This window comes from Drosophila willistoni (assembly GCF_018902025.1).
Source record: "Drosophila willistoni isolate 14030-0811.24 chromosome 2L unlocalized genomic scaffold, UCI_dwil_1.1 Seg72.1, whole genome shotgun sequence".
Classification (NCBI taxonomy): domain Eukaryota; kingdom Metazoa; phylum Arthropoda; class Insecta; order Diptera; family Drosophilidae; genus Drosophila; species Drosophila willistoni.
In genome coordinates this window covers 1,185,784-1,213,669 of record NW_025814049.1, presented here as the reverse complement: position 1 = coordinate 1,213,669, position 27,886 = coordinate 1,185,784, and the positions used below count along the sequence as shown (strand labels likewise).

At 38.7% G+C, this 27,886-nt stretch overlaps 5 protein-coding genes across 5 annotated transcripts; 4 read left to right on the top strand and 1 right to left on the bottom strand.

Annotated features, from left to right (window-relative positions):
• Positions 1 to 263: 263 nt before the first annotated feature.
• On the top strand, positions 264 to 7,059 carry LOC6637881. The gene is made up of 4 exons (XM_023175195.2): positions 264 to 533; positions 2,368 to 2,721; positions 5,073 to 5,393; positions 5,479 to 7,059. Exons 2-4 carry the CDS (start codon positions 2,655 to 2,657, stop codon positions 6,939 to 6,941), a joined length of 1,851 nt encoding a protein of 616 aa, XP_023030963.1. The 5' UTR covers positions 264 to 533; positions 2,368 to 2,654; the 3' UTR covers positions 6,942 to 7,059.
• Positions 7,033 to 21,533, bottom strand: LOC6637929 (vacuolar protein sorting-associated protein 13). Its single transcript, XM_002060966.4, has 24 exons — positions 21,440 to 21,533; positions 20,938 to 21,140; positions 18,458 to 18,544; positions 18,203 to 18,400; positions 17,784 to 18,143; positions 17,499 to 17,720; positions 17,293 to 17,429; positions 15,492 to 17,236; positions 14,789 to 15,431; positions 14,568 to 14,723; positions 14,160 to 14,502; positions 13,951 to 14,096; positions 13,631 to 13,886; positions 13,299 to 13,571; positions 12,889 to 13,232; positions 12,226 to 12,825; positions 11,427 to 12,167; positions 10,769 to 11,362; positions 10,554 to 10,681; positions 9,641 to 10,483; positions 8,392 to 9,589; positions 8,220 to 8,320; positions 7,733 to 8,155; positions 7,033 to 7,678 (listed from the first exon to the last, which is right to left on the bottom strand). The coding sequence occupies exons 2-24, from the start codon at positions 21,035 to 21,037 to the stop codon at positions 7,294 to 7,296; spliced, it is 10,023 nt and encodes a 3,340-aa protein (XP_002061002.1). The 5' UTR covers positions 21,038 to 21,140; positions 21,440 to 21,533; the 3' UTR covers positions 7,033 to 7,293.
• A 628-nt stretch (positions 21,534 to 22,161) lies between these two features.
• LOC6637930 (LDLR chaperone boca) lies at positions 22,162 to 22,905 on the top strand. Its single transcript, XM_002060967.4, has one exon. The coding sequence runs from the start codon at positions 22,250 to 22,252 to the stop codon at positions 22,793 to 22,795; it is 546 nt and encodes a 181-aa protein (XP_002061003.1). The 5' UTR covers positions 22,162 to 22,249; the 3' UTR covers positions 22,796 to 22,905.
• Positions 22,906 to 22,970: 65 nt separating this feature from the next.
• On the top strand, positions 22,971 to 25,250 carry LOC6637904 (prolyl 4-hydroxylase subunit alpha-1). Its single transcript, XM_002060968.4, has 8 exons — positions 22,971 to 23,316; positions 23,374 to 23,525; positions 23,588 to 23,738; positions 23,804 to 24,006; positions 24,065 to 24,636; positions 24,715 to 24,765; positions 24,833 to 24,998; positions 25,064 to 25,250. The coding sequence occupies exons 1-8, from the start codon at positions 23,132 to 23,134 to the stop codon at positions 25,183 to 25,185; spliced, it is 1,602 nt and encodes a 533-aa protein (XP_002061004.4). The 5' UTR covers positions 22,971 to 23,131; the 3' UTR covers positions 25,186 to 25,250.
• Positions 25,251 to 25,346: 96 nt separating this feature from the next.
• On the top strand, positions 25,347 to 27,858 carry LOC6637905 (chromatin assembly factor 1 subunit B). Its single transcript, XM_002060969.4, has 2 exons — positions 25,347 to 26,061; positions 26,124 to 27,858. The coding sequence occupies exons 1-2, from the start codon at positions 25,442 to 25,444 to the stop codon at positions 27,769 to 27,771; spliced, it is 2,268 nt and encodes a 755-aa protein (XP_002061005.1). The 5' UTR covers positions 25,347 to 25,441; the 3' UTR covers positions 27,772 to 27,858.
• Positions 27,859 to 27,886: the final 28 nt, after the last annotated feature.

Sequence of the window (27,886 nt, the reverse complement as noted above, 5' to 3'; positions counted from 1 at the left end):
TTTCAGAATACTTCTGGCAAGTTTAAGAACTTTGCTCTCAAAAAAGCCAATAGCGAAGATGCCAAAATTAAAAATCAACCCAATACGCTTACCAACAATTTGGAAAACTAAGTTTTCTCATATACGGAATTGCTGAGAAGTTAAAGACATGAGATCTTCGTCTGGTTACCCTTGCCAGATGCGCCACTGTTTCTCGTTTAAGCTGAGAGTGGCAAGCAGGCAAAATGTTGTTGCTGTTGCCGCTGTCAGTTGCGTTCCAGTGATTCACACACACAGACCCCAAAGTCGGTCTTCGATCTCAGTTTTCAGTCGCGATACGTGCGCGTTTGCGGTAGAGACATCGCCGAGGAAGAAAAAAAAGAAAAAAAGGTGTTTTTTTCTGGTGCGGACAACGATAAAGTTTAATGCAAAGTGCAAAGAATAAAAAAAAAATCAACCAAGAAGTAGAAAATGAAACCAAACCGGATGGAAAATAAAATATTGAAATAAAACAAAAATCGAGTGCTAAGTTTAGTCGTTTCGATTCGTAGTTGGTAATTATTGAGTGTCCGTTGGTGCAGGAAATCGACCCGACAAACCAAACCATTTGAAAATTACCGGAAATGCAGACACACACACACACTCACGCACAGCCAGGGAAATGAGCCTCCTCAAAGGCATACGGAAAAGTCTAAAAAACAAAAGAAACGTTCATTTAGGACTGATAAGAATCTTGGCCAATAAGAAAATAATATTATTCAAATAACAAAATAAACAACAATTATCAGTGGCTCCAGCGCAAATTGAATTAATATCTTATTGAAGAGAGTGAGAGGGGGGAGAGTAGGGAGTGGACCCCTAACTGAATGGAACTCGAGAAGTGGACAAAAACAAAGAATTTCTCTTTGTGCGGTGATTGCTGCAATGAGTCACAATCAAAAAATCAAATAGTTTGCAATTTTTAACTTGAGCATAGTATTTCAGTGTTTTGATTTGAGTGGAAACCGCAAAACCGATAGAAGATAGGCTTAAGACACTACAAGTGCAACACACACAGACATCGAATCACAGGAGACAGAGAAGAAGAAGGCGTTGCCCGGGTTGGTGGAGTGGGGGGGCACCAATTTACAATTTTTTCGTAATACCATTTAATGTCGCAACTTCCATTGTGTATATACATACATATGTATATGTATATGTATCTATATGAAAATGTATCTACATAGTACATTAAATCTATTGTATATATGGTGAAAAAAATAACGTCATCATCATCTCTATATGTTTGTATGTATCTTCCCCAGGCGCCAAACGAAGCGTGCAACCAAATAACAACAACAACACAAAAAAAAACGAAAATGAATCTAAACAACTATAAATAAAAAGAAAAGCAAAATAAAACTTAAAAAAAAAAACGAAACTAGATTCAAGCGCAATACGCGCTATGATATTGTTTGCTCATCGATCTACTTTGAGTTTATAGAAGCAGTTTACGAGGACAGTATTAGAAAATTGCCTAGAATCCATCAATTCTCAGTAAAGTCCTAAGAATTATTTATGTTTAAACACATTTTCTCAGTAAGCTAAAAGTTTACAAGTGCTTAAAGAATCAAACAAGTCTTGATTCCAGCTTAAGTTCATACTCTTCTAGTTAAAAATACCTTTTAGAAACCTATCGTATCAAATATACAACATAATATTTACTTTAGCGCACCTGTCGTCGAAAGATTTTCAGCATAATTTAGATATTTTCAGTCCAATTTCGTTGACATATGTTTAGTTGACAAAGATTTTAAGTATAATTTAGATATTTTCAGTTCAATTCCTTTGAAATATGTTTAGTTGACAAATATTTACAGTATATATTCAAAATAAGATTACTATACATTGCATTTTAAAAGAGAAAACTACTAGTTTACGAAATTTTTTTTATTAAATTTTAGAATTGGCCGAGAAAGGGCTAAAAGTCTAAAACAATCTGTATTTGCTTACATATTATACAAATATTTATATGAAATATGTTAACTCTAGCTTATTTAGATATAAAGTTCTTAGCACTCAAACAGACGGACATTACACTATCATGATCCTAAGCGTAAGAGAGATATAAATAAAACTAGAGTATTTGCATTTATGGCTAGAGTAAAATCTCTCCTATTGTTTTATTTGACAATCTTCTAGTATGACCCTCGTAGTTTCATCTATTAATACAACAAGGCAAATGCACTTTTTAAACCAAACTCAGTGGGGGAGGACCTATTTTTGTGTGCAGGCAAGGTTGTTTTTATCTCCAATGTGTCTCGTCTTTAGAACTAAATGCGTGTGTGCGTGTGTGTTTGTTTAAAATTTTAATTTGATACTAAATTTCCAATACGATATTCTTTATAGTGCATGTGATCTCTAGATAATATCATAAAATGTGTGTGCTTTGCTCTATATACATACCTACACTTTTGACAGCAAACTGCTAATTGTTTAAACAAAAAATAATATAAAGAAAAAATATTGTGTGCTTTTGTGTGCAGTTGCTGAATATGTCAGCTCTTAAAATCCTCGAGCACCAAATCAAACGATCTACATCAACATCAACAACAACAACAACTATAACAATAAACAATCATTAAGGCAAACGCTTCAAATTAACGCAAAACAAAAAACAACAACAACAACAAATCATGGATACTAAAGCAAAGCCAACAAAAGTAACTAACAAAAGCACTGAAATTGAACAATTTTTATTGGGTAAGTAAAGCCAAAAAGTGTGAACCCGTATTTGAATACAAGGGAACTTACAGACATACATACATATAGTTTTGGCAGATTCAACTAACTTAAATGTATCTCAGAGTTTTGTTAATTTAGAATCTTAATCTTGTCTCCCGCCAGGGGCTTACAGACTGAAAATACACACTGCCCGAAGGCAATAAAAACCATTAATAATCATCCAGCGTATTGTTGACTCATACCTCCTACTCCTCATCCTCCTCCTTGAGCTCCTCGTCCACATTTTCAAGTCTTTTCCCATTGCCGTCTTCGGGTCGAATTTTGTGGTGCTGTTTCTTCTTTTTTTTTTTTAATACGCTTTTGTTCTTCTTGTTCTTTCATTGTTAAATTTTACTTACATATTATGAACTGAGAAAGAGTATGATTATTTAATCAAATTGTTTGTAACAAAGCCGAATTTGAAAGGCGAAATGGTTTTAATATTATTTAATGAGAATTTTATTAAGGTAAAAGAGCCATCTGAGCTCAATATTTAAAATTTAGACCTTTCTTTAACACAATTTAATTTGAATAACTTTGATTTGTGACTTCATAAATAAAGTGTATAGAGAAATCTAAAAATAATTTGTTAGGTGTTTTGGAAACAATTTGATTCGAAATCGTTACTTTTAAGGATATAGTTATCTTAAAAACCTTTCCTTGGCTTGCAAAACATTATTTCCCAAAATTATAATTATATCTTCTAATCACATTAAAGAGGAATATATTAACAAGTTTAAATTTTGATAAATTAGTCTTCCCTTTAAACAATTGTTAATTTCAGCACTCCTTTTTAAGATTTAACCATCTTATATACATAATAATAGTTTATATTTAGTTCAAAGTTTCTTTGGGTATTCAAAGTTCGGCTTTATCATATGAATTGTAACTTTCTCGTTTCTTGTTTCTTGTTCAGACCTACATTATATGGCATATAGTAAATGTGTACATATATAGTTATGATTATAGCGTTTGCGTGTTAAAACATTTAATAAGAATTTTGGGCAAAAAATAATTTGGTGTTTTTTTTTTTTTTGTTTTTTCTTTTTTATTTTGGTTGTTTACCGTTAAATATGTTTTAGAAGCCAGAGAAAACTTTCTTACCCAATGAAATTATTATTTTTTAATTGCTGCGGTCAATTTGCAGTTGACTCTTTGAGCATTATGAGGTCATATCTGGGCACTGCGGCTGGGGCTGGGTCTGGGTCTGGGTATGGATCTGGGGCTGAAACTGGTACTGAGTCATTTTTGCTGTGAAGACAAGAAGAGTTAATTGCCCCATGCTAACTACTATGTAGTTGTAAATAATAATCGTCGTACAGTGGGTCGTTAGTCGCAAATTTGTGACTGAAATTTATTTCAAGTTGTTTAAAATTTGTTTAAAGTGTTAATGTAGTTTGGAATTCAAATTAGCAAATTGTAAAAGTTAAGTAATTTGTAATATTTTTTTAGTTAAGAGTTTTAGGTTCTAAAATTGAGGGACTTTTTGAAAGTAAATAATTTTTGACGCCAAAAATTCGATTTAAAATGCTTTAATTTGGTTAAATAATATCATAAACTAAATGTATTTTATTAACTTTTTCCGAGCTCTTGTGGTCTGACTTATTAAAATTTTTAGTTTTCTCTCAAAAACCACTAAGATATTAGGAAAAATAATCTTGTCTATTACAAAAAAGTCAATTAAATATTTGTTTTATAAGTTCGATAATTGTTTTCAAAACTTAAGCTCAACTTTTAAAATCGAATTCAATTTATACGGAATATTAATCCACAAATAATTAGAGAAAGTTTCCATAAATAAGGTATCAAAATATACCAAAACATATATGTAAATGCAATTCTAACTATTTAAAATTATATGTCAATAAGAAAAGACTTAAATTTTGATGAAATTAAAACATGTTTATAAAATTTTAACATTCAAAAAATTTGTTCTTTATGAAATGGAATTACTTAATAATGTCAATCAACAATTTACAAAAATTTCGGTATCAAATACAGATTATTTTTACGGATTAATTATTCCCCGGGAAATAAGTGGCATTGAGATTTGAAAATTGTTTTAACAATATTAATTTTATTCAATATTTAGAAAATTTATTTCATAAGTTGTAATCCATAGTGCATAAAACATGTATTCTTCTGGAAGTTACTCAACTGGGTCTTGGTTTTTGTTTTGTCTCTCTATTTCTGAGTCTGAAAATGCCATAAAGTCCAATGATGCGTTTCGCAATAAAAGGGGCTAACTATATGGGTACTACCAACCAATTAATCCTAAGAACCTTGGCGTCAAGCGTACCACTTACTTTCCGCTCTCGTTCTTCTTGTAGATGTGCGTAAGCATTTTCGCGCTTCACTGGAGACATCCGAATATGAGAACACATCGAATCTATTTCATGTGACAGCCGCCGACCAGACTCTGGAATTGTTGGAAAGATGTGAATTGCTGCTGGCTGCCTATGCCTATGGAGACGAACAGGCGACGTCTCCAGTCCCTGTCATTAAGTCGAATGGAAATGGCTTCGATTTTAATTTGGGCTTGGTCGATTGTGTCGATAGCAAAGGGCAGTGTGCAGATATGGCTGGTTCTGGTACCGGTTGCTATCAGGAAATGTTGTCCTCACCATCATCATCATCATCAAAGAATTCATGTAAGTAAAATGAAGGGGGGGTGGAGGAGCAGGCGCAGGAGGAAAGAAGCAAAAACAGTTGTTGTAATTATCTCTCTAATTGCAGTGTCCGCCTCGCGGGAGTACATTGATCTTAGTAGCACGGGATCTTTGGAAAGCGACAAGACGTTTCGTTACTCTCAGAAGACTATGGAGCCGAACGTAGAACACTATGACATCTGTCAGAGTAGCACACAGAATGGAGATACTGGCGATGAGACGCAACAAGTCATAATGGCCTTTAGCCACGAGCTAATCATCGATTGTCCATATGCAGATCTTCCGGCTGGTCATTTGGCCTTGCAACGCTCGACAAAATATGGCCAATTGCAACGTATTGTTCCAAAGCGTTTATTTTTCGATCAGACGAGAAAGTTATATTGCGGCATCCTAAATCATTGGATGCTAAGCTATGCCGATGGACCAACAGCCTGTCGTCCAAGCAATAGTCTTTATCTCAAGAGCTCCTCCATTGAAATTGAGCACTTTGGCGAGGGTAAACGGCGAGAGATTTGCTTTCAAATTATAACGGACGATCCCAACAAGAAATTCGTCTATCAGGCCAATAACGAAGTCGATGCCAAAGAGTGGATTCATGCAATTGAGGCGGCCATACGTGGCGATGCCCACAATGCCACACAATCGCCAACACAGCGAAAACTACCCACGCCGCCGGTGACGAAAAAACCATCCATACCCATGGATAGTATTTACGAGGAGCCAACGCCCATTTTCAATACACCTCCCAAACTTCCGGAAAGAAGTCACAGTCCCAACGCTTTGGCCAAGCGTTTCGAGTACGATATACCAAAGTGTCCACCACAGCCGTTAGCCGAAATGGAATTCTCCTGCTCCACCTCTCCGTCCACTACAGCGCACTCTGACTTTCAAGCCAAAGTGAAGACCGTTCACAGCGAACTCTCCAGTCAATTATCACCGACTGGCCCAAGTCCCGAACGTCTGAAGAAAGCTGTCAAGAAGAGCTACTCCTGCGGCAGTAACAGCAGTGAGGCGGAAATGATTTCGCTGACAAGTACATCACCACCAACCACCCCAACCACGGCAAGCAAAGAGCAGAAGAAACAACGCAAGTCTCAGATGCCACCATCACCGCAACAATCGCCAGCTAAAGATGGTGATAAATTGGCACGCAGCTGGTTTCTTAGTCGCCTTAATAAGAGCGCCGGAATAAAGCTATCAAACACTTCAACAGGATCCACAGGATCCGGTTCCGGATCTACGGATTCAGCCAATGCCAAATGCAAACAGAGTGAAAAAGAAAATCTACTGAACGAACTGGATTTTGGCGAGAGTAATTTGCAATCACCGCCATCTCCGACACCATCATCGCCTTGTGCCAAAAGCAAAGTGAACATGATCATCAATCAATTTGAGAATAGTGGCCATTTATCCACAATGTTCAGTGTGGAGGCATTGGCAGCCAATGCGTTGGCCTCGTTAACTTCGTTTTGTGAGGGTGATAACTGCAACAATTATGAGCCCATCAGCAGCTTCCTGAAGAAGGTCTGAAGAGTGGACGGACCGCATCACCACTTACTCTCTATTGCTCTCTTTTACTCCTTCCCCTCCTATGATTATTATATACATACATACAAGCATCAACAGTGACATAAAATTTTTTAATATCAAAAAGAAAACATTATTGTTAACCATACGTAAAAAGCATTATGTAATGCGCGTGTGTTTGAGTTTTTTTTTTTTTTTTGGGTGTTTACATATATATGTGGGTGTAAGATATTCATTCGTTTAGCAAGTATCCTTAAACAATAGTCAAGAGGTAGTTGCCGTTTAAGGATTTGCCATCGTTTATATGAGTGTGTGGTGTGAGTGGGGGTGTGTGTGTGAGTGGGTGTGTGTAAATTCACCTTGCCGAAGCATACGGTGATGAGGTCACCGTTATGGATGTACGATCTTGGCGATGAGATTCTATTATCTCTACCAGAGTATTGCGTTTACGCTCATCTGGAAGAAGCACTAGTTTGCAAGGTGATTCCTTTGTAGAGAATAGACCCAACATCTTTTTGCCCTCCTGTGGCACTGTGATTTTGACCCCACGATTGGTCGCTTCAACCTTTTTGATTTCCTCCCACAAATAGGTCCACAGTGACGTCCATATACCAAACATCTCATTACGTTGTATATAGAGCAGACGATGATTGGTGACCAGCAGATATTCCGATTTCTGTATTATCTCCTCGCAGTGTATAAAGTTATCCGTGCTGGAATACTTGCCCTTGTCGAGTTCTCTGCAGAAAGAAAGTTTATTAATAAGCAGAAGGAGTATCACTTCTTTCACTTACTTTAGCATCTTATTGCCCATGGCTTCGATATTACAATAGGGTCGCAGGACATAATCGTAATGCTGGAAGCGTGGTGCTCTCATACGCTTCACCTCATCGTGGGCTTCGGTGGCACGTTTAACCGCCTCAAAACTTCCGCTGGCAAAATCAACCACACCCGCAGTTGGACGAGCAACAAGACCAATTGCACCCTTACCAAGACCTTTGAAGAAGCCTTCCACTCCATGCTCACGAGCTCCACTGACCGGCTTGGTAACCACACCAGTGACTCCATCAACAAAGCCCATGACCAGACCCTTGCTGCTGCGGGCCAATCCCTCGTGGAAATTCTTTGGCTTATTGTGTATGCCCTGCCGGCGTTTTCTTTGGTAATCCTCATCAAATGTCAAGGCGGCCAATCCCTTGCCCATGGCACCAGTAATCCTTTTAAAAATAATTAAAAATATATAAAAAGAGCTGTCGTTTAATTATTAATTAATCCACTCACTTGGACATAGCTCCAGCAGCACCTCCAACTGTGTGACCAAATAGCGATTTGACTCCCAACACCAGACCCTCGGCGAATTCGCCAGGTCCTTGAATGGCACCCTACAAAAGGCAAATATATGTTTTAGTAAAAACTGTAATAAGTCTCTCTATGGTTTCGGCCCACCACTAACCTGGAATGGCTCGTAGAACAAATCTTCTACACCTTTCTTTAGCCCCACCACCAGACCATAGGGATTACCCAAGACATCTAAACCGAGAACCAGGACATAAAGTTGCTTCAACGCCTGACCCGTATAATGTGAGGTGACTTCATTGATGAGCTGCTGTTGTGTAAAGAACTGATACTCTCGTTCGAAGAAAGCCAAACGGAAGACAACATCATTGACATCGGTGAGAGTGACGCCCACACCCTGAACGAGTGGACCCAGGAAACCAGGCAACGCCGCCGTTTGAGTTCCGGCCATTGAGAATGAAACGTGTATTTTAAGCGGTCCCAAGTGCAAATTATCATAGAAATTCTTTTGCTCTTGCTGCGAATGCTGTTCAAAGAATGCCGATAACGGCAATTCAATGGATTCCACATCGCCACGGAATTGTTTGGCTGCCACTTCGTCGGTTACTTCCTTAGCAAACATCTCGGCAATGGCCGTTAAGAATAAAATGTCGAGCTTGAAATGGAATTCCTGGATTAGAATGCTGGCATATTTAAATTGCTTAACCGTTGTATTTGGCATGACTCGCTGGACCATACTGCATTCGATGAACGGTTTGAGGGTCGTTGTGCTGGCCACACTCTTTGGCGGGGCTATGGGTGCCAAGACCACTGGGAATATTGGATCAATGAACTGATTGTCCACCTGAATACGATTAATTTTCACATGCAATTGATTTTGGAACGGTGATGATTTCTTTGAAACCCAAATAGCTGGATAAAAGCTACGTCTCAGTTGGCGATCGACATTACTCTTCTTGATGATCATATTATTAAAGTCGATGGGGAATTTGTTATCCAGTTTGTATGTTTGCACATCGTTGACACTCTTATGCACCAGATAGCGTTGGTAATCTGCTTCGATTAGCTCCGTATCATGAATGGTCATCTCGCGGAAACGTTTCTTGTCCGGTTTCTTGGATTCCCAAATGATGCCGGAACTTGTAACGCCAAGATAAAGTATATCCAGTCCGGTTTCATTATTAACCACCGAGACACCGATGCCATGAATACGCAAATCTATACTCTGTGTGATGGTTTGCAGAGCAGCACTGCTTTCAGTACGCTTGGCAATCGATTCAATTTCGGTGAAAAGAAGCACTCGCTGCAATCCATCCAAGAATGATACCCAATAGGCTTTGCGTCCGTTTTGCAACCTGAAAACAAAAGTTTATATTTTCCAATAAATGAATGCAACAAATACTTACGTTACTTCGCCTACATTATCTCGCCGGAGATCTGATTCCTGTTTATTATTGCCAAATATTAATACTTTGGGACCAGCGGGATCACTCCAAGCATACATTATAGAATTTCTCGACCGCAGTATAAGGTCGTTTTTAGTGCCCTTCTCCGAGTAGACAATATCGTGACTGGTATGGTTGATTAGCAGACCTGGAGCATCTGATTTTTTGTATTCCGTAAAGGTTATGTAGACGCCACCTTCAGTTGTCTGAACATCGACATTGACGCCACCGTAAATGCTATCATTTAGCTTGAGCAGCGTGCACACCACCTCCGTGTAGTCAAAGGCAGGCGTAGTCTTATCCTCAACACGTACAATCAGGTTGCGGTTGGCTTCATTTTTCGGCCAGAGCGGCTCACATTGCTCCGGATTTAGTCTCATCCAAGGATCACCGGGACGAGTCTGCTCTTGCACCTCGATATCGAAGCGGCAGTGATTGCGAATGATATAAAACGGTATGAACGTTATCTGTTTGGTCAGTGAGTTTTGAGTCAAATGATTGTGAACGCCAATGCTATATTTCTGATCGTTGGCTCGGCAGGTAACCTCTCCAACTGAACCGGCCACATCGAGGGGAATTTTTTCACTCCATTCGCCATTATCAAAACGAATCGAAGCCTTCTTTTTGTCAAAGAATAACTTATCGCGGAACGTGAACAGAATCGGACCCGAGTATTCGGGCGGGTGATATAGTACTTCCAAAGATGAAGCATCTGTTTTGTAGGTAAGCATCTGACCAGTCTTATTAATCATCCAGAAGGGACTGTAGATAGTAAGAACTAGACTGCCATGACGATTCTCCGATCTGTCACCATAAAATGATCAATGATTAGAAAGTTATTTTTGCTATTGAAATTTATAGTTTTCAAACTTACCGCACATAGAGATCCATATCCATTTTTATTTCCGAATCATAAGAGCAAAATGTCCAAATGCTTACTTCACCATCACATTCAGCAATATCGGTTGAACATGACCAATCCTTTTCCAAATATTGAATCAACTGAAAGATGGGAATAACAAAATTAGTCATTACAAGCACTTTGTTTTATGTTTTTTGTGAAATGTTTTCAAACTGTTGCCTACTCACTCGTACAACTAAAAAGCTTTTAGTTTCTTTTCCCTTCTGCGACATCTTAACAGTGGGCAAGTGCAGCACATCACCGGGTTCCACGACCTTTTCTCCATAGTCCAGGAACTCCTCGCGATTATATTTCTTTACCAAATCTTGCGTGGCATCATGCGATTCAACTGTCTCCTTGCGCACTGAACAACCAGCTACCGAAACTTTGATATCAATTGGTAGACTGTTTCGTAAGTAAAGCGGCGGTCGTAAATGAATCGTATAGAAGGCACTCAACAATTTGAATTTGTTGGTATTCTCGTAGTAGACTTCATCTTTTCTGCGTATGCTGTTGATATAAAGCGGTTCAAAGGTCGATGTCGGATCACATTGCAACTGATGTGAATAGTTCATGTCTGAAGGATTTGCGCGCCACGAAATTCCCTGTACGGAGGTTTTATATCCCTTGATGGAGAAATATAGCTCTTTGGAGTCTGCGTAGATTGCATGCAGTGGGACATGAAACACTTCGCCGGGTTTAGCTGTTCCCACTAGAATTTCTTCATCCTCAGGTTGTTTTCGTCGGTAAACATTAATGGAAGTACTGAAATGATTATGGACCTAAAGGAAAACATATATTTATTAAAAAAGTACTAATTGGTTTTCGGGGTATATAAATACATACATTCACAACACCATGAATGTTTACTTTGGTAGTGCCATAATCCAATTTAACCTCCGATATAATGCCCCAAGGTTCTCCGTCTACTGAACGCAGTAGAGGAAAATAGCGAACATCCGCCTTGGACACTGGCAATATAACTTCTTTATCAATGCCGCCAACTTTCGCATACAAATTATAATCATCTGCTTGCTCATCCGATAGGCCACTGATGTCCTTTGTCTGCAGATATGCCCGACCTCCTGATGAAATGGTGCATGTCTGTATAGAACTAGGATCCACTATGGCCTGATCATCGCTGGTTGGGGTCTGCAGCAATAGAGTGCTATTGACCACACCTTGTATTTGGGTTCCACCTCGATGAACTTCGTGCAAAGTGAAAATGCCGCGACACAAATCCAGGGTTATATCGAATCCTGTATCATTCTCCACTACATAGGGAGCCACAATTTCGGGCTTGATCAGTCCCTTTTGGTCGATGGCCTGGGAGAAAGCTTCACCCAACTCGCCGAGCAGACTGACACAAGTTTTGCTCAGGGTTATTTCTAGATTTTCGTTGGAATGTATTTTCATATTGGTTGTTTGATATTCCTCCGAGAAATCATCCACTTCGCTTTGTACTTTCTCCATTCCAAGATCGAACTTAAGTTCCCACGGTACGTACTCACTGACGCCATTCCGGTTAACTACTTCATTCAATTCGATTATGGGCTCCCATTCAGCTAGTCGCTGATTGAAGTAGTTCTGCAAAAATTAAATATTAAAACAGTTAAACATTTTCAAAGAAAACATTTACTCTTACCATATTAAGAGTTATCGATCCATTCGCACTAAGATTTCGGCTCCAGTTGTTAAACACGGCCGTGATACGTGTCTCTAATGAAACTAATGGTTTCGTATAATATCCCATTCCGGACTCAATTACCAAAGCTATACTTGGCATTTCAATTACACATTTCTCCGTTTTCTGCTTGCCCTCCAAATCTGTGATTTCGTTGTCCAGAAATTGGAAGGCTTCTGTAGCTTCCTCAACTTTGGTAAACCAATAGGAACGAGAGCTAAATTGTTTGGGATACCAGAGTTTTGAATAATCCTTCTGAACCATATTTTCTGTCGCATTTGACGCATGGCCCGTGCTAATGCTAAGCATGGCCTTGTTTAGCAGTTCGATTGTGGCCGGCGAGACATTAATTATAATGTCACTCAGCTTCAGACTAATGTGAAGACCCTCCTCTTCAGGAGTCGAACCCTGCAAACTGATGACGCACGGATGCAAAATATAATGACGTGTGGCTTCGCGTCGCTCTGGCAAGAAAGCGCTCATGTAGATCTTCAACGCATCGATTTGCCCATTGATAATTTGCTTTTCATTGATGGATCGATAATTTAAGTGTACTTGTGCCTGCAAAAGTCACAACATGATAAATAAATTCCACTAACATTAAGCTTCTCAAGCTTCACTCACATTGAAAATAATTGCATTGGTATTCAGATCATCGAGACTCTCCACCAAAATGATATCCGGCTCATCAATGTGCAGTATTAAATGCATTCTTTTATCCGAGCTGCTTGCGGCCGATGTGCTACCCACTTCACTATCAGCTATTTCATTGGCTGCTGCCACAGCCGCACCACGAACAGAATCCCTAGTCGCAGTCAATGTATCGTTAGCTGTTTGCGTAATATCATGTGGATTCGCACTAATGGAAGAGTTCCGCTCATTGTCCGGGGGCACCGTTAAGAATGAAGTTAATTTAAGTAGAAAGTCAATAGAAACAATCAAATCAAAACCACGCACATGAACCTCAGCTGAAAGGGCACACAAAATACCATTTTAAAAGTCAATAATCATTCTTAATAATAAACAGAACCTACCGAAGGTATCATTTTCTTTAACAATAGCCGTGACATCCACCATAAAGTTGCGTTCATTATAGCAGGCATCGATAATCTCCTTGGTGTCCAATCGAGGATTCTGCCAGTCCTTACGGCTCAAATACTGATGTATTTGACTGGTGGTATTCTTACGTGTATCATCCAATTGAATATTACACAACACAACAGACACGCTAAGTGTATTATCAACTAGCTTGGATCCCTTTACAGACAGAAAATAGATACCAAAACGTGCCAGACCAGCATCCTCAGCTAGAAGGTATAGAAATAGATACAAATATATATACTATACAGATTCGAATGACGTTTACCTTCCATCAGGTTTATAATAACGCCATCAAATTGAAAATTGAATTTCAATGATTCATTAATTCTTTTATTTTTGGCCAATGACAGGGTTGATTGTCTGGTTATAAGGTGACGTACAGTGCTACGAGTATCAAGCGTCTTTCGTGTTGGTGACTTTGGTGGCGCCTTCTCGATGGGTGGAAACTCGTCCAGACCTTCGCTTAGATTTCGATTCAATATCGACATGATTAGAGCGTAATCATCAGTAAAAAGTGTAAGCTATAAATGGATAAAAATAAAAAATTATTAGATTTATTTTATTATGCACTTGAATAGTTCTCACCTCGATTGATTTCAGACGACCAGATAGATTAAGATCGGGTACTTCTTTGTACCACTGACTTGATAGATTTCGTGTAACCAGAAGAGTGAAACTCATGGGATTCATCATATTTAATTTAGATCTCCATCCAACAGCCGCATCCACATCTTTAAAAAGAAGGTATCAATAGTATTAAATGGCAGTGCAAAGAGTTCCACTTCTTCACTTACCATCGACATTGGAATCGTCCGCTTCCAATATGGTCACCTTGGTGATTTTTATATCCTTCAGCTGAAGTTTGATTTCATCTATAATCGCTCGCTCTTCTCGATCTTGTACTGGAACCTCAATGGTATTATTTGTCAATTCCAGCATACCCAAGTCCAAGGACAATGCGTTACAGCTCTTCGAGTCCACTGGAATGATGATTATGGGAGCATTAATACGCACATTAAGTTTCATCCGCGTGGCCGTTTCATAGGCATCCATAGCCTTTTGCCTGGCGGACTCTGCTGCCGCGGCACTGGCATCAGACAAGGCTTGCTGAGCAGCTTGGAAATTGTTAAGGAAGTTCTGCAGGAAACACAAATAAACAATAAGTAATAGAAACTTATCAAATAATGTAATGGAAATCTTACCAAAACGCCAGCGACAAACCAATTGAGAAATATGATCTTCATGCAACCAATATCCACGGTTATTTTCATATCATCCGAATTATAGTCGAGAGTTTCATCCTTATTATAGAGCACCACTTGACAATTAAAGGCATCCTGACCCACAATGCTCAAGATCTAAAAAAGAAATAATTACAGTTAATTAGAATTAGGATTCGTTTGATGTATTTAATGGAACTTACATTTTGGTGTTTGGTATACGGATTCAGGTCAATGACTTGAATATCCTTCAAACCTATATTCAGTTCAGTGTATGATGATTTCATGGTAAGTCTTGTCACAAATTTCTTGATGTTCATCTCGGCCAATGGTCGATTGCGTGACGTTAATTGCAGACCCACTTGAAGAAGATTTGCCACCAGTCGTATCTTAATGCTCTCCACTACGCGACGATGTCGCGAACCGGCTGCTTTACTCCGACGAGCAGTCATTTGATTTGTCGTCATGATGTGCTCAGTATCCTCCATAATGACAGCCAGTTTATGTTTAATACCATCCCCGGCTCCGGCTGAAGCGAAACGATCATGCGGCTTGTCGTATTTCAGAACCCTCTCTAAATTTCTCTGGAAATTATTGGAGACCTCCAGCAAACTTAACAAGCACTCCTGGTGCAGTACAATATTAAGAATCTCGAAATTAACCACAATCAGTTGCTCTGTCGAATTGTATTTAGTAGTAAATTCTGGAGACAGTTTGTCGGCCAGCGTATAAGAGACAGTGAACAAATAGTTCTGATCCTTAGCATAACCCGGGGTATCGATGATGTCCAGCACCTTTTCATTATTGCCCACACAGTCGAATTGCTTAATATTGAGACCACCCACTCTGTAAAAATTAAATAAAATTAAACTTCATTTTCAAATCTAAGTGAGGGATGTTTCTTACTTTAGCGTGGCCACCGTTTCATAGGTGCGCTGAGCCAGATAAGCCTCTACTTGCAGCACCTGAAGTGATAGAATTTCCTGGGCACGACGAGTATTCTCGATATCCAGCAAATCTCCGTGCTGCAATGAAGTTGAAGGCTCTTGTTCCGGCGTAACAAACTCTTGCGTGACAACTGAATCATTTTCACATAATCTCTGTGACTGATAGAGCCTAAGAGAGATCTCGTTGAGGGAGAAGTTCACCTCCACATTGGTATATTGGGTAATTTCGTCAATATCCAATGGTTTCTTAATCGCAACTGCGGACTCGGTGTTTCTTTTCTTTATCTCTTTGTTAATAAAATTGGACAGCGAACTGCGCGAACGTTGAAGTGTCGAGGGTTGAGCTGGTGAAGAGTTCTCTGGAAGAGGAATGCTGGTGCCCACGCCAATGGCATCGATCACACGATCCTCACTGACATTCACTTGTATGGCAGGCACTTCGATGTCAACCTTTACCTTCGGCAAACGCGGATCATCGTCTACCACACAGAGAGCAGCTACAACTTTAAGAGAGGTGGGTTTCAAAACATGCAGATCGGTGGCGACAGCCAAATTCAGAGCTTGTTGCCATGGTTCACCCGGTCGGGAAACCAGAACTTGGATATCATCAACCTCAATGGTAAATCTGTCATAGGCATTGTCCATAACATTTTTAAGAATATCATGCTGATGCTCGCCCGATTGATACAAATTCTGAATGTGACCGGATGATCGTTGACGCGGTGTAGTGGTCACATGTACCTGACCCAAACTGACGACCACTAAGGATTTCTCATTGGCCACATACAGACCACCATGGGGCACTACCAGAATGTTGGGCATGAGTAGAATATCCGCATCCAGTACGGACTTTTGGTCAATGACGTATTGCATTCCTGTGGCCGATCGCTCCTTAATGCTACCTAACTGGGCACTGGCAACATCCTCAAATTTGGAAAGCGTAACATCATTAGGTGGCTTAAACACACTCAGCAAACTTAGTATGGTGTCTGCATCATAGACAATTTGCAATGGTCGGGCCACAACTTTAACACGCTGATCGCACAGTTTATCCAGGGGATTTGTTTCGAAGAATATATCCAACAGATTGAATTCATCTGTGATTTTGGACTCCACCAGTAATGGTATACGATTGCTCTCCTTGCTTTGCCTGCCAAATACGCTTAGCTCTTTCATGCCAGCAGTTATGCTAATGGCCTCGGCAGCAGGACGTTGTGTCACCTTAGCAGTGGCCATGGAGAACTTTAACTTTAATATCGATGGCAAGTCCTGATAATCGTAAGAGATTCTACTATCGTTATCAAGACGCACATCCTCATAGAGGCCCACCTCCAGGGCAATAAGTTTAAAGTTCATACGCATGGCTTCATAACTTTCGGGCATATTTAGCGGATTGGCGTTCTCCTGATAGCCTATGGCCTTATATAGTTTGGCCTTCTCCTCGGGTGTCATTGCGGCCTCAAACTTCTTGACAATGTTTTCGCCAGTGGTGCCTTCATCTTTCTTGGCACCGCCACTACCCCACCAACCACTAAACCAGCCTGTTTGCTCGGGCGGAGTTGTAACCCGCAATTTGGCTATCTCGATATTAACTCGCTGTCGTATCAGTAGCAAATTAAACACATCCAATTCTTGTTCCAACAAAGTGCAGGACTCTAATAACGTAGCAGGAGGTTTCTTGTTAAGCTCACGTTCTTTGTATTTCTGAGAACGCCAACAAAAATATTAATATATCACAAATTTAATGTTTATTTACTTACCTCTGCATACATGTTGCAACGATCACGATGTTGTTTTATGTATTCCCATGTCCAGCAGCGTCGATTGCGTCTCACATCCTCCTCGAGAACAGAATTAATGGCAAATTTCCACCATGTCTTGGCATTGCCTTTGTAGGCTATATAAACAAAATATAAAATTAAAACGAATAAATACATAAGCGGACACCGAGCATTATCTATCTTACGTAAATTGTGCGGCCGATATTTGCGATAGGGCAGACCCAGCTGCATTCGATTCATAGAATCGCCCAGCTTTGCGATATTGTGAAACTGTGTACTGGTTAGACCCACATTTAATGTTTCCATTTCAAGAGTCAAATCAATTTTGGGAATTTCGAATGGTGGATCATCAAATTCTGGATTCATATTTAGCTTCAGCTTAGCATTACAACATATTGGACCCAATACTAAAAAAACAGAAGTTATTAAGTAAGTATCTTTGTGAATCATAATCTTTGTCATTAACTAACCGTAACTGTAACTAGCTGGCTTAAATTCCTTGTTTGCAATATGGGCTTGAAACGTTTCGGCCAGTTGTTCCTTCTCCTGACCCGAATAAAGTCGGGCATTTACATTCATATAGGCGGAGAGACACGAGAGATTCGCAATTTTAAAGACCTGCGACGTTTGCTGGGCCATATAACATTTCTCCCAGTTATTATCTGTGGTATAAAGTTCCAACTCATGCAACGATATGCCAAAGGAGAAGGGACTTCCTGTTGTGCTTGTATCCTCATAGCGAAGATGTACATTGGAGATTTTCACTTGCAAATTATTGACAATTTGAGCAGTTAGTTTCTCTGTGAAACCAGGATCAGCTTTGGGCTTATCTGCAATAGAATACAATAATTAATAAACACTTTATATTTTTAATGGACTTTGTGTTTACCCTTATCCAGCTCTTTTTTGCGTTCCGCTTCCAGGGCATCGAGTGCCACTTTCTTGGCCTCCAGGGCGTATTTAGCTTCCTTCTCGGCATTATATCGAACATTATTGTTGGGTGAAACCAATACATATAGACTATCGATATCAACAATCACGGGCTGACTATATAAATTCTTCCATGGTATCTTTAATACCAATTTGCCTGGAAATATAAAGAATTACTTAACAGTTCTAAGATGATCTTTTAGTATTATCTTACCTAGATAACCATAGACAAGCTGAACTGGCAAATCCAAATCATCGAGGGCATTATCACGTATCCTGAGATTTTGCAAGACCACATCACCTAAAAAATAAACAAAATATTTAATAAAATTATATATGTTCTTTTAATTAAGGGCAAAGTTTGAGAATAATCATCATCATCATCATTCACATTAAGTAATTAGTCAACTTCGATAGCGGTCAGAAGCAAATACCCATTGATTTATGGTCAATGAGTGAATAGTAAACAAAACAAAACACTCATACCAATGCCAAGACATCAATTCAATTCCAAATTAAAGAGAAACCAACGTCTGGTGAGGTACACACACACAGTTCGTGTGTAATTGCCACTCCCCCATAGTTGGCAATAGGTGAAATCAAGAAATATGCCAAGTCTGGTCAATGTATATATACTTCATACATATAAACAATTCCATATAATCGCTGATAAGTGTACTTAAACAACTTAATTATTTAACACCATTGCCATACTATTAGATAATCAAAAAATATTACTTCAATTATCAAAAGATACAAATGTTTAGATAGCACAACTAGACAATTTAATTGAAAAAAACACATGTATTGAATGGATATATTTGCTTGAATTTATTTATTTATATTGTAGCTAATAATTTTACGATAAAGTATTATAAAATTGTAAAATGTATAGTCTGCAAAATCCACCAAATTAATTCTATATATAACGTTCTTCTGCCATTTTACATACATGCCAATGTATATATATATAATGTCAATCGATCTTAATCGAAATTGCCTGATTTGAGAAGCGTATACAAAAGATAACACCTTTGTGCATGTATTGCACAAATGTGTGACACAAAGATAAGAATTTGCATATATGTACGTACGTATGTATATGTATTTACTACGTATCATTAGTCAATTAGTCAATAATTGGCAGCCAACGGTGGCGCATAGCTAAAATATTGAAGTCATGACAAATAAGGGGAATTTTCTTGGTTCTCAATGGTGGTGGTGTGGTTAACCTCTTGCCCAAGCAGCTCAATATATAAATCAATGTGCTCCACGTTATCACACTTTACAAATACAACTCTTTATTGTTGAGTAAAACTGTGAAGTAAATCAAAGGCAGAGACTATTTTTAGACTTAACGAAGTTTAATTACCCTTGCAAGTTTTTGGGTTCACTATTTTGTTGATCGAATTTGGCATATTAATTAGTTAGAATTTTAAATTTTATCACAAACTCATTGATTTCCACCTTTGAGGGATTTAGGTCTTAATTTTAGGGTAAGAAATAAGTTATTTTGGGAGAAATTCTACTTGTATATCGAAATTTTACTAATTTAAGAAATAAAATTAGGAAAGGGAACTTTCTTGTATCTAACCCCGAGGATTTGCCACTGGATCCATGCTTTATCTTCAGACTTCTAGGAGGAGGAGGAGGTTAACGGACTTGTGCTATATAAACTCGTATTATCGTGCTTTCTAAGATTATACGTACACCTTTTAGGTGTGGAGATAAATATATTTTTCAAGGCGTTGCCCTGTGCCCTAAGCAAAATAAATAGACTCTTTGTGCAAGGGCGTAAAAGAAAAACAAAGGTTTGGAACGATCAATGGCATTATCGTATGTGGCCACATCACCAGACGGTTACAATGATTTAGAAAATTTGACTGAATATTCATGAATTGCGGCGACATTATGTCATCGAGTTCAGAGGCTCACAGAAAATAGTCGGGCTTTTGATTGTTTGACTCTTTTTTTTTTGGTTTTCAAAATGAAAACCAGTTGGTGGTCCACTCCATTCTTTTAACTTGATATCCAACAAGACAGAGAGATACAGAGAGAGGGAGAGGATGTTAATGGAGCAGAAATCAAGAAATGGAATTTCAAACTTAAGCAGTTGCTGTAATCTGAGTAGTTTTATATGAAAAATCACCCGTTGTTGTTATCCATTGTTGTTCTGACAGATGTGTGTGAATTTGTGAGAGAGCGAAACCGCAATAAAATTTGCTCTGGGATAACATTAGTTAGGTGGGTGTGTATATCGCAGAGTAAGCAAATGCAACAGTTTGTTTCCTCTGGGAGAGCGTGAGAATTGTTCTCTCTGCAGATGCTAATGGATGACTATGTACTTGGTACTAGTCGACAAAATTGAGGAATCTTTGTTATTAATTTGGAAAACACTTAAAGTTATTAAATTTTTGGCACAAGTTTTATGTAAACAAGAGGCTTTGCCATTTTAATGATAGTGAAATTCAGTTGTAGTAAAAATAGAAAATATCTATACACTTTATGTTTTTTTTTTTATTTATGTTGGCCTGTGTAAATAACTAGACCAGAAATTAGGTCATAGTCAAACTAAAAAGCTAAATGTGAAGGATAAGGTCATTGTTCTTCGTATGGTTGCGTGTTTGGGGCTCCTATCTGGTGTAATTAACTCCTCCCAATCGTACAACAAACTCCCCTTGACATTCGACTTACCTCCCCAGATGCCAATTTTCAGTTGATTCCGGTCCAAGTTCTCTATATAATCGCCTAGAACCTTATTGAGGATATCGACAACCAGCGCCTCAAAGACCATTTTGTGACCAGCGGAACAGCTGTGGACAGCTGCCTGGCTATTGATTTTCCTTTCGTTTCAATTATTAGTGGTAGTCGCGCGCGTTGAATGGGTTAAATTTTATCTAAAATAAAGTATAAGCAAAAACACGAAACAATATAAAACAGATGAAATGGATTTAGGAGAGAGAGACGAAACAAAACTCAATGATGAGTCTCAGGGATGATGTCATCCATAGTCTTCTAAAAAGCACGCACATCGCACAATATTTATGGGGAATTACATTCACATTAACTTTTGGTAATTAAAATGTAGAAATTATTGTTGTTATTACACGATAGACACGGCTTTTACTTTCTTTTTGCCGTTGTTTTTGTTTTGATACCATCTTAAAAAAAAAACAAAATTAGTTATTCAATTTACCAGCTCGGAAGGCTGCGGCATTGGCGTCGTATTATCAGTATATAACAATAACAAAATCGACGAAAATTGTGCGCGGTTCCACGTTCGTACTCGTTTAGCTTGCGTTAAAAACTGACATGTGAACAGTGCTGCCAATTTAGCTATTTTCCCACTTAGTGGGTTGCAACAAGGAAATGCGGGATAAATTGTGAAATAGCGGCTAGCGGGAATTATAGCTATTTTTCAAGAAAAAACTTAACTTTATATTTTGAAACATTTAGTAACTGTGTGTATCGTGTATTTTTATGCTCTATGATGCCACATTTTCATACGAATAGTATTTTTTTCATTTGAATGGCAAAAAAACATCGATAAGCGAAACGAGTATTCAGTCTTATCGTTTTCTGTGAAGTTTACTAAATGTTTCCCAATTTTTAAACCGCGAGCAAAAGTTGAAAATGCGAAAAATTTACAATCAAAAACTGCAAATACTGACATTAGTCAAGTGAATATTGTCAAAACGAAGCAAAGAAATAATTACGGCTAATACAACTTTGTACACCAAGTATTTTTATAGTTAGCTTATTTTTAAGTTTTTTTTTTAATATTTAGCTTATTCTAGCTTATTTTTTCCTTAAATGTAGCTTATGGTGACTCTAAATTTCTGGCAACACTGCATGTGAATGACAATTCTGGGGCTGCCATCCTTTTTGCAGCAACAGCTGATTCAACACGTCAGCTATAAAAACTGCACTTGGCAACTCTAAGCTTGCCATTCAACCCAGTTGGAATTTATAATTGTTAATAAATTTTTTATTAAATTAATTTAACATGCTGGCAAGGTGGATCTTGCTTCTCTTGGCCCTAATGCCTGTGCTGGTATTAACCAAGAAATATACCAAGGATGAGGATAAGCCGGATTGGGCTAAAAAGGATATACGAGATTACAGTGAAGCCGATTTGGAACGTTTGCTTGATCAATGGGAAGAAGATGAAGAACCATTGGAGCCGGATGAGCTGCCCGAGCATCTGCGGCCGCAACCAAAGCTCGATTTATCCAATTTGGACAGCAAGAATCCTGAGGAATTGCTCAAAGTTTCGAAGAAAGGTCGAACCCTTATGACTTTTGTATCGGTGTCAGGCAATCCCACACGCGAGGAAGCCGATGAAATCACAAAACTATGGCAAACAAGTCTCTGGAACAATCATATACAGGCTGAGCGCTACATGGTTGATGACAATCGTGCCATATTTCTCTTTAAAGACGGCGAGCAGGCGTGGGAGGCAAAGGATTTCCTTGTAGAACAAGAACGCTGCAAAGGTGTTACCATTGAGAATAAGGAGTACCCAGGAGTGCACACCAGAGACGAGCTGTAGACGTAAATGAAAACCCATCTATCTCATATGTAAAGTATTTTTAAGCGCTGAAATGAACAAATTGAATTCTGAATTAAAATGAAATGTAAGATTTTTAGATTTTTTCTAAATCCCGCATTTACTTATTTTTAAATGTACATTTCCGAAAAATAACTTAATTGTACAAATTTTAACATTGAGACCTCGTAAATTAAAATAATTGTAGTAAAATTTTCTTTAAAGTTCCACTGTCTCATGCCCCAAACAAATTCAAAATCAATTGGTTACAGAAACACTTGAAAATGTAAAAAACGTTTAACACAAATTCAGTTTAAGTTCAGCTAGCAACATAAAAGAATGAAGTTTACTCTTGTTTTTGTGACTTTATTATTTTTATCTTTTTGTCAATCGCAAGATTATGATATATATTTTTCATCATCCGTATCGGAAATGGTTTATTTGCAACGTTTAAAATATTTACTTATTTCCGATTTGGAAATTTATGCCAGAGAAATGAAAAGTAAATTAGAAATTGTGAAGAAGTGAGTTATATGTGAAACGTGTTAGATATTCCTCACTTTAAAAAATCAATTTTGTAGAGCCATCAATTATTTGGAAATTAAAGTGAAACGTTTAGAGGTAAATGTAAAGAATGAAGAATATCATGAGATCAATCATTTTTCAAGTCTAAGAAGCCAACATTTCGATTGGTCCCAGTGGATAAGTTTTATGACAAAAGATGTGGCAACAGGTGGGAGAAGAAAATAATTTCATATGAATATCAGTAAAATATACGGGTTTTTCTTGTTGCAGATGCTCAAAAACATATTCAAGAAATGCGCCCAAATTTGCCCATACCTGAGGATTTTAATGATGCCTTGGGCAGTGTGTTACTTCTTTTGGATGTTTATCTAATTGAGCCAAAAGATTTTGCCAAAGGATTGCTCAATGGCAAACAGTACAAGTAACTATACCAAAAAGTTTTCAAATTTAAGCTTAATTACAGCATTGATATTATTGTTTGTCTAGCTCTAGTCTTAATCCTTTGGACCTGTATGCACTGGGTCAATATGCTTTCAAAAACAAATATTATAAGGATGCAAATAATTGGTTGTACTTAACCTGTGTCTACTTTATGAATGCGGAAGATTACCAGATAAATTACTATAGGTTTTTGGGCTTACAGGAAATGGAATTGTCACAGATTTATGCCATGAGTCTACTTAAAATTAGTAAGTATTGCCAACAAAAGAGCATTTAAATAGATTTATAATTTTTCTTTGTCTGTAGATAATAAATTCTTAGCTTGGATTGTCGTGGAAGAAGGTCTATGGCATGCACCTCATTATCTCAAAATGAAGCTAATCGAAAAAGATTTCTACAAATTGACGAAACCGGAAAAGTCCGTTAAAAGAACATATTTGTCAAACTTTAAGAACTGTTGCCGTGGCGAATACGAACATCCAAAAGGATTGAGTTGTTACTATGATTCGAAAGACGAACCCTTCCTATTCTTAGCTCCTTTTAAGGTTGAAATTTTGAACAATTTACCATTTGTGGCAATCTATCATGACGTTCTATATGATCGCGAAATCGAGGAACTTAAACGTTTAGCTGTCCCTACGATAACACGTAGCACCATCTATGATTACGATAAGGAAGGAAATGTCCCCGTGAATTTTCGTACTTCCAACAGTGTTTTTTTATTGAATAATGCCAGCTATTTGGTGGATATTTTAAGACAACGTGTAGCAGATATGACACATCTAAATGTCTTTAAAAATAGTTCAGATGATTTGCAGGTAATGAATTATGGTTTAGGTGGTTACTATAGGTACCATTTTGATTTCTTCGGAAAAGATGTAAGTGTGTATGTTCTCTACTATAAAAAATCTTTTATATATATATATGTATTTCATGTCTTTTAATTTTCATTGAAGGAAAGCCCCAACAAACTTCTTGGCGATAGAATCATTACAGTCCTCATTTACGTAAGTTATTTGACATCACATATGTAATACATATTTGGCTAATTATATTCAATTTATTTCAATTTAGATGACAGATGTACAACAAGGAGGAGCCACTGTTTTTCCAGCTCTTCGAATTACGAATTTTCCAAAGAAAGGCTCGGCATTGATCTTTCGCAATTTGGATAATAATATTTCTCCCGATCCCAGCACATTACATGCTGGTTGTCCTGTGCTCTTTGGCAGTAAATGGGGTAATGGCTTTTTTGGTAATTTTTCGTTTCATTTGTTTATATTTAATTTGCTTTATTATTTTTAGCGGCAACAAAATGGATTTACAGCGCAGAGCAAATGTTCCGTAAGCCCTGTTTGCCGCAAAATGAACTAAGACCTTACGATACGCACGTCATAGAGTTTGTTAATAAAATTTTAGGTCTATAAAGCGCGTACATTTATTAACTTTAAAAGTACAAAAAAAATAATAATTAAAAAATTTAAATACGTTACATTCCGATTTTCGTTTTCCAACACTGCTCACACTTAGTTTTGGTATTTCGATTAGTTTATCAGTTCCATCGATAGTATCGATGGTGCAATCGATGGAACACCCAGCTCTATTTAGGCGCCAAATCTACTGCATTAGTCCAAGAAAAATTTGCGTTTAGAATAAGTCAATAACAAAAACAGAAAAACAAAAATGAAGTGCAAAATACCCGAGATCTCTTGGCATAATCGTGATCCTGTACTGAGTGTAGATATACAGTACAAAGGAACGGGTTTGCAGTCATCGACCATTTGCCGTTTGGCTTCGGGTGGCACCGATGCCCATGTTTTAATTTGGTACCTGAATCGTCGTAAAGGGGGGGAGGGCGACGCTGTTGACTCCGGAGGAGACGGAGACGTTGGATTAGAGCTGGCAGCTGATCTGTCGCGTCACCAACGGGCAGTAAACACCGTGCGATGGTCTCCCAACGGCGAGCTATTGGCATCTGGCGATGATGAGAGTGTTGTCTTCATATGGAAACAGAAGGCCGAGCACGAGGTGATCAATATAGTGGATGCTGATGGTCATGGCAGTCAAGATAAGGAAGTGTGGCTAACTTTGAAGGTGTTGCGTGGTCACCGTGAGGATATTTATGATTTGAGTTGGTCGCCAAATTCGTTGTTCCTGGTGACTGGGTCAGTAGATAACACAGCCATGATGTGGGATGTTCATAAGGGAAAATCCCTGGCAATATTAGATGATCATAAAGGCTATGTCCAAGGCGTAGCCTGGGATCCATGTAATCAATACATAGCCACAATGAGCACGGACAGGTGAGTGAAAACATACACAATTTATCCGAGGCAAATTGATCTGTAATTTGTTTTGCCTGCAGGCACTTGCGCATTTTCGATGCGAACACCAAGAGGATAATCCACAGAGTCAGCAAGTCGACGCTACCTGTTAAAGAGAATCACGAAATGCATGAGAAGAGTGTAAGGCTCTACCATGATGGCACTTTGCAGACTTTCTTTCGTCGGCTAAGTTTCACTCCAGATGGCAAACTGCTAATAACGCCGGCTGGAATCACAGATTATGATGGTGTTTTAAAGCCCACGAATACTGCCTATGGCTTTAGTCGATATGATCTATCCCGTCCGGCCTATGTGCTGCCCTTTCCCAAGGAATATGCTGTCGCTGTGCGATGTTCTCCTGTTTTGTACCGCCTTAGACCGTACAATGAGGAGAAAAATCCGCCCATTATAAAATTACCCTATCGCATGATCTATGCTGTGGCCACAAAGAATTCGGTTCTGTTTTATGACACACAACAGCAAGTTCCGTTTGGTATCGTCTCCAATATCCATTATACTCGACTCACTGATCTTACCTGGTCAGCTGATGGTAATGTTTTGATTGTCTCCAGCACCGATGGATTCTGTTCGCTGCTAACCTTTGAAGCCGATGAACTGGGTGAACGTTATGAGGAAATGGAAGTAGTGCTGGAAGCTGCTTTTAAATCCTCAGAGAACATTCCTCCGTTAAAGAAAAAGAAACAGAAAGCAACGAGAAAACCTTCAGCCGATGAGCCAGCCCAACGTAAACCTTTAAAGGAAAAGATGGCAGCACAAAATAACATTAAAGAGAAGGAAAACGACATTGAAGACGACAATGAGAATGACTCATCACGCCAGAGTTTTTCTTCATCCAGTTCGAGTAGCCCCAAGGCAAAGCAAATTGACACAAAACCGGCGGATGACAAGCCGAAGCCCATTGCCATAAGGCGTTCACCGCGAAAAGTTTCTGTCACACCCACACCAATAGCTACCAGGCGATCTCCACGTAAAACAGATGAAGCTTCATCCATAAACATAAAACGAAAGGCAAGCTGTGAAGCAGAGAAAACCGTACAGCCTCCAGTTGTGGGCCTTCTTGACAAGCAAATCATTAGCTCGGAGGAGAAATTCGAGTCACCTGAAAAGAAATGTCGTCCCGCCACACCCATTCAGGTGCGAAGGCAGCCGCGAACACCTGGTAGCAGCAGCACTAGCAATTTTCCACTGACACCACAGGCCTCCAATCAATCCGCCGCTGCCGCCAAACAAGCCGCTCCCATTGCGATAAGGCGTACGCCGCGTGTGCTAATCGATTTCCCTGCCCCTGTGAATGCACCAGTTGTGGTTGAAGAGGCCATGGATGCCTGGCCATTGGATGAGGGTGTTGCTCCTTTGCCCAAGGAAATTAAAAAAACTGAAGAAAAATCATTGGAAACGGCAGCAACACCACTTGCCCTTAATGAGGTAACCACAGAGCATACTGAAGACATACGCTTGGTCTACGAGGATACACAAGAAGGGGAGGAAAAAGTAGGAGACGACGTTGCAACAGTAGTCAAAACACCATTAAAGGCAGTGGCTGCGGTGGCGGCGACAACAGCAGCAGCAACCACACCAAAACCAGCTACGCCTAAAAACAAAACACCACGACGGGTTTCGTTGCAAACCATTTCGACACCAAAATCAAAAAAGAAACTGCTGAACTAGCTCCATACAAGTCCATACAATCAGCAATTCTACATTATACAAGATTTATCAGAAAATAAAAGAAAAAAAGATTCTCTTAGAACAGATTTTGGCATGTTATACTTACTTAAAAAAG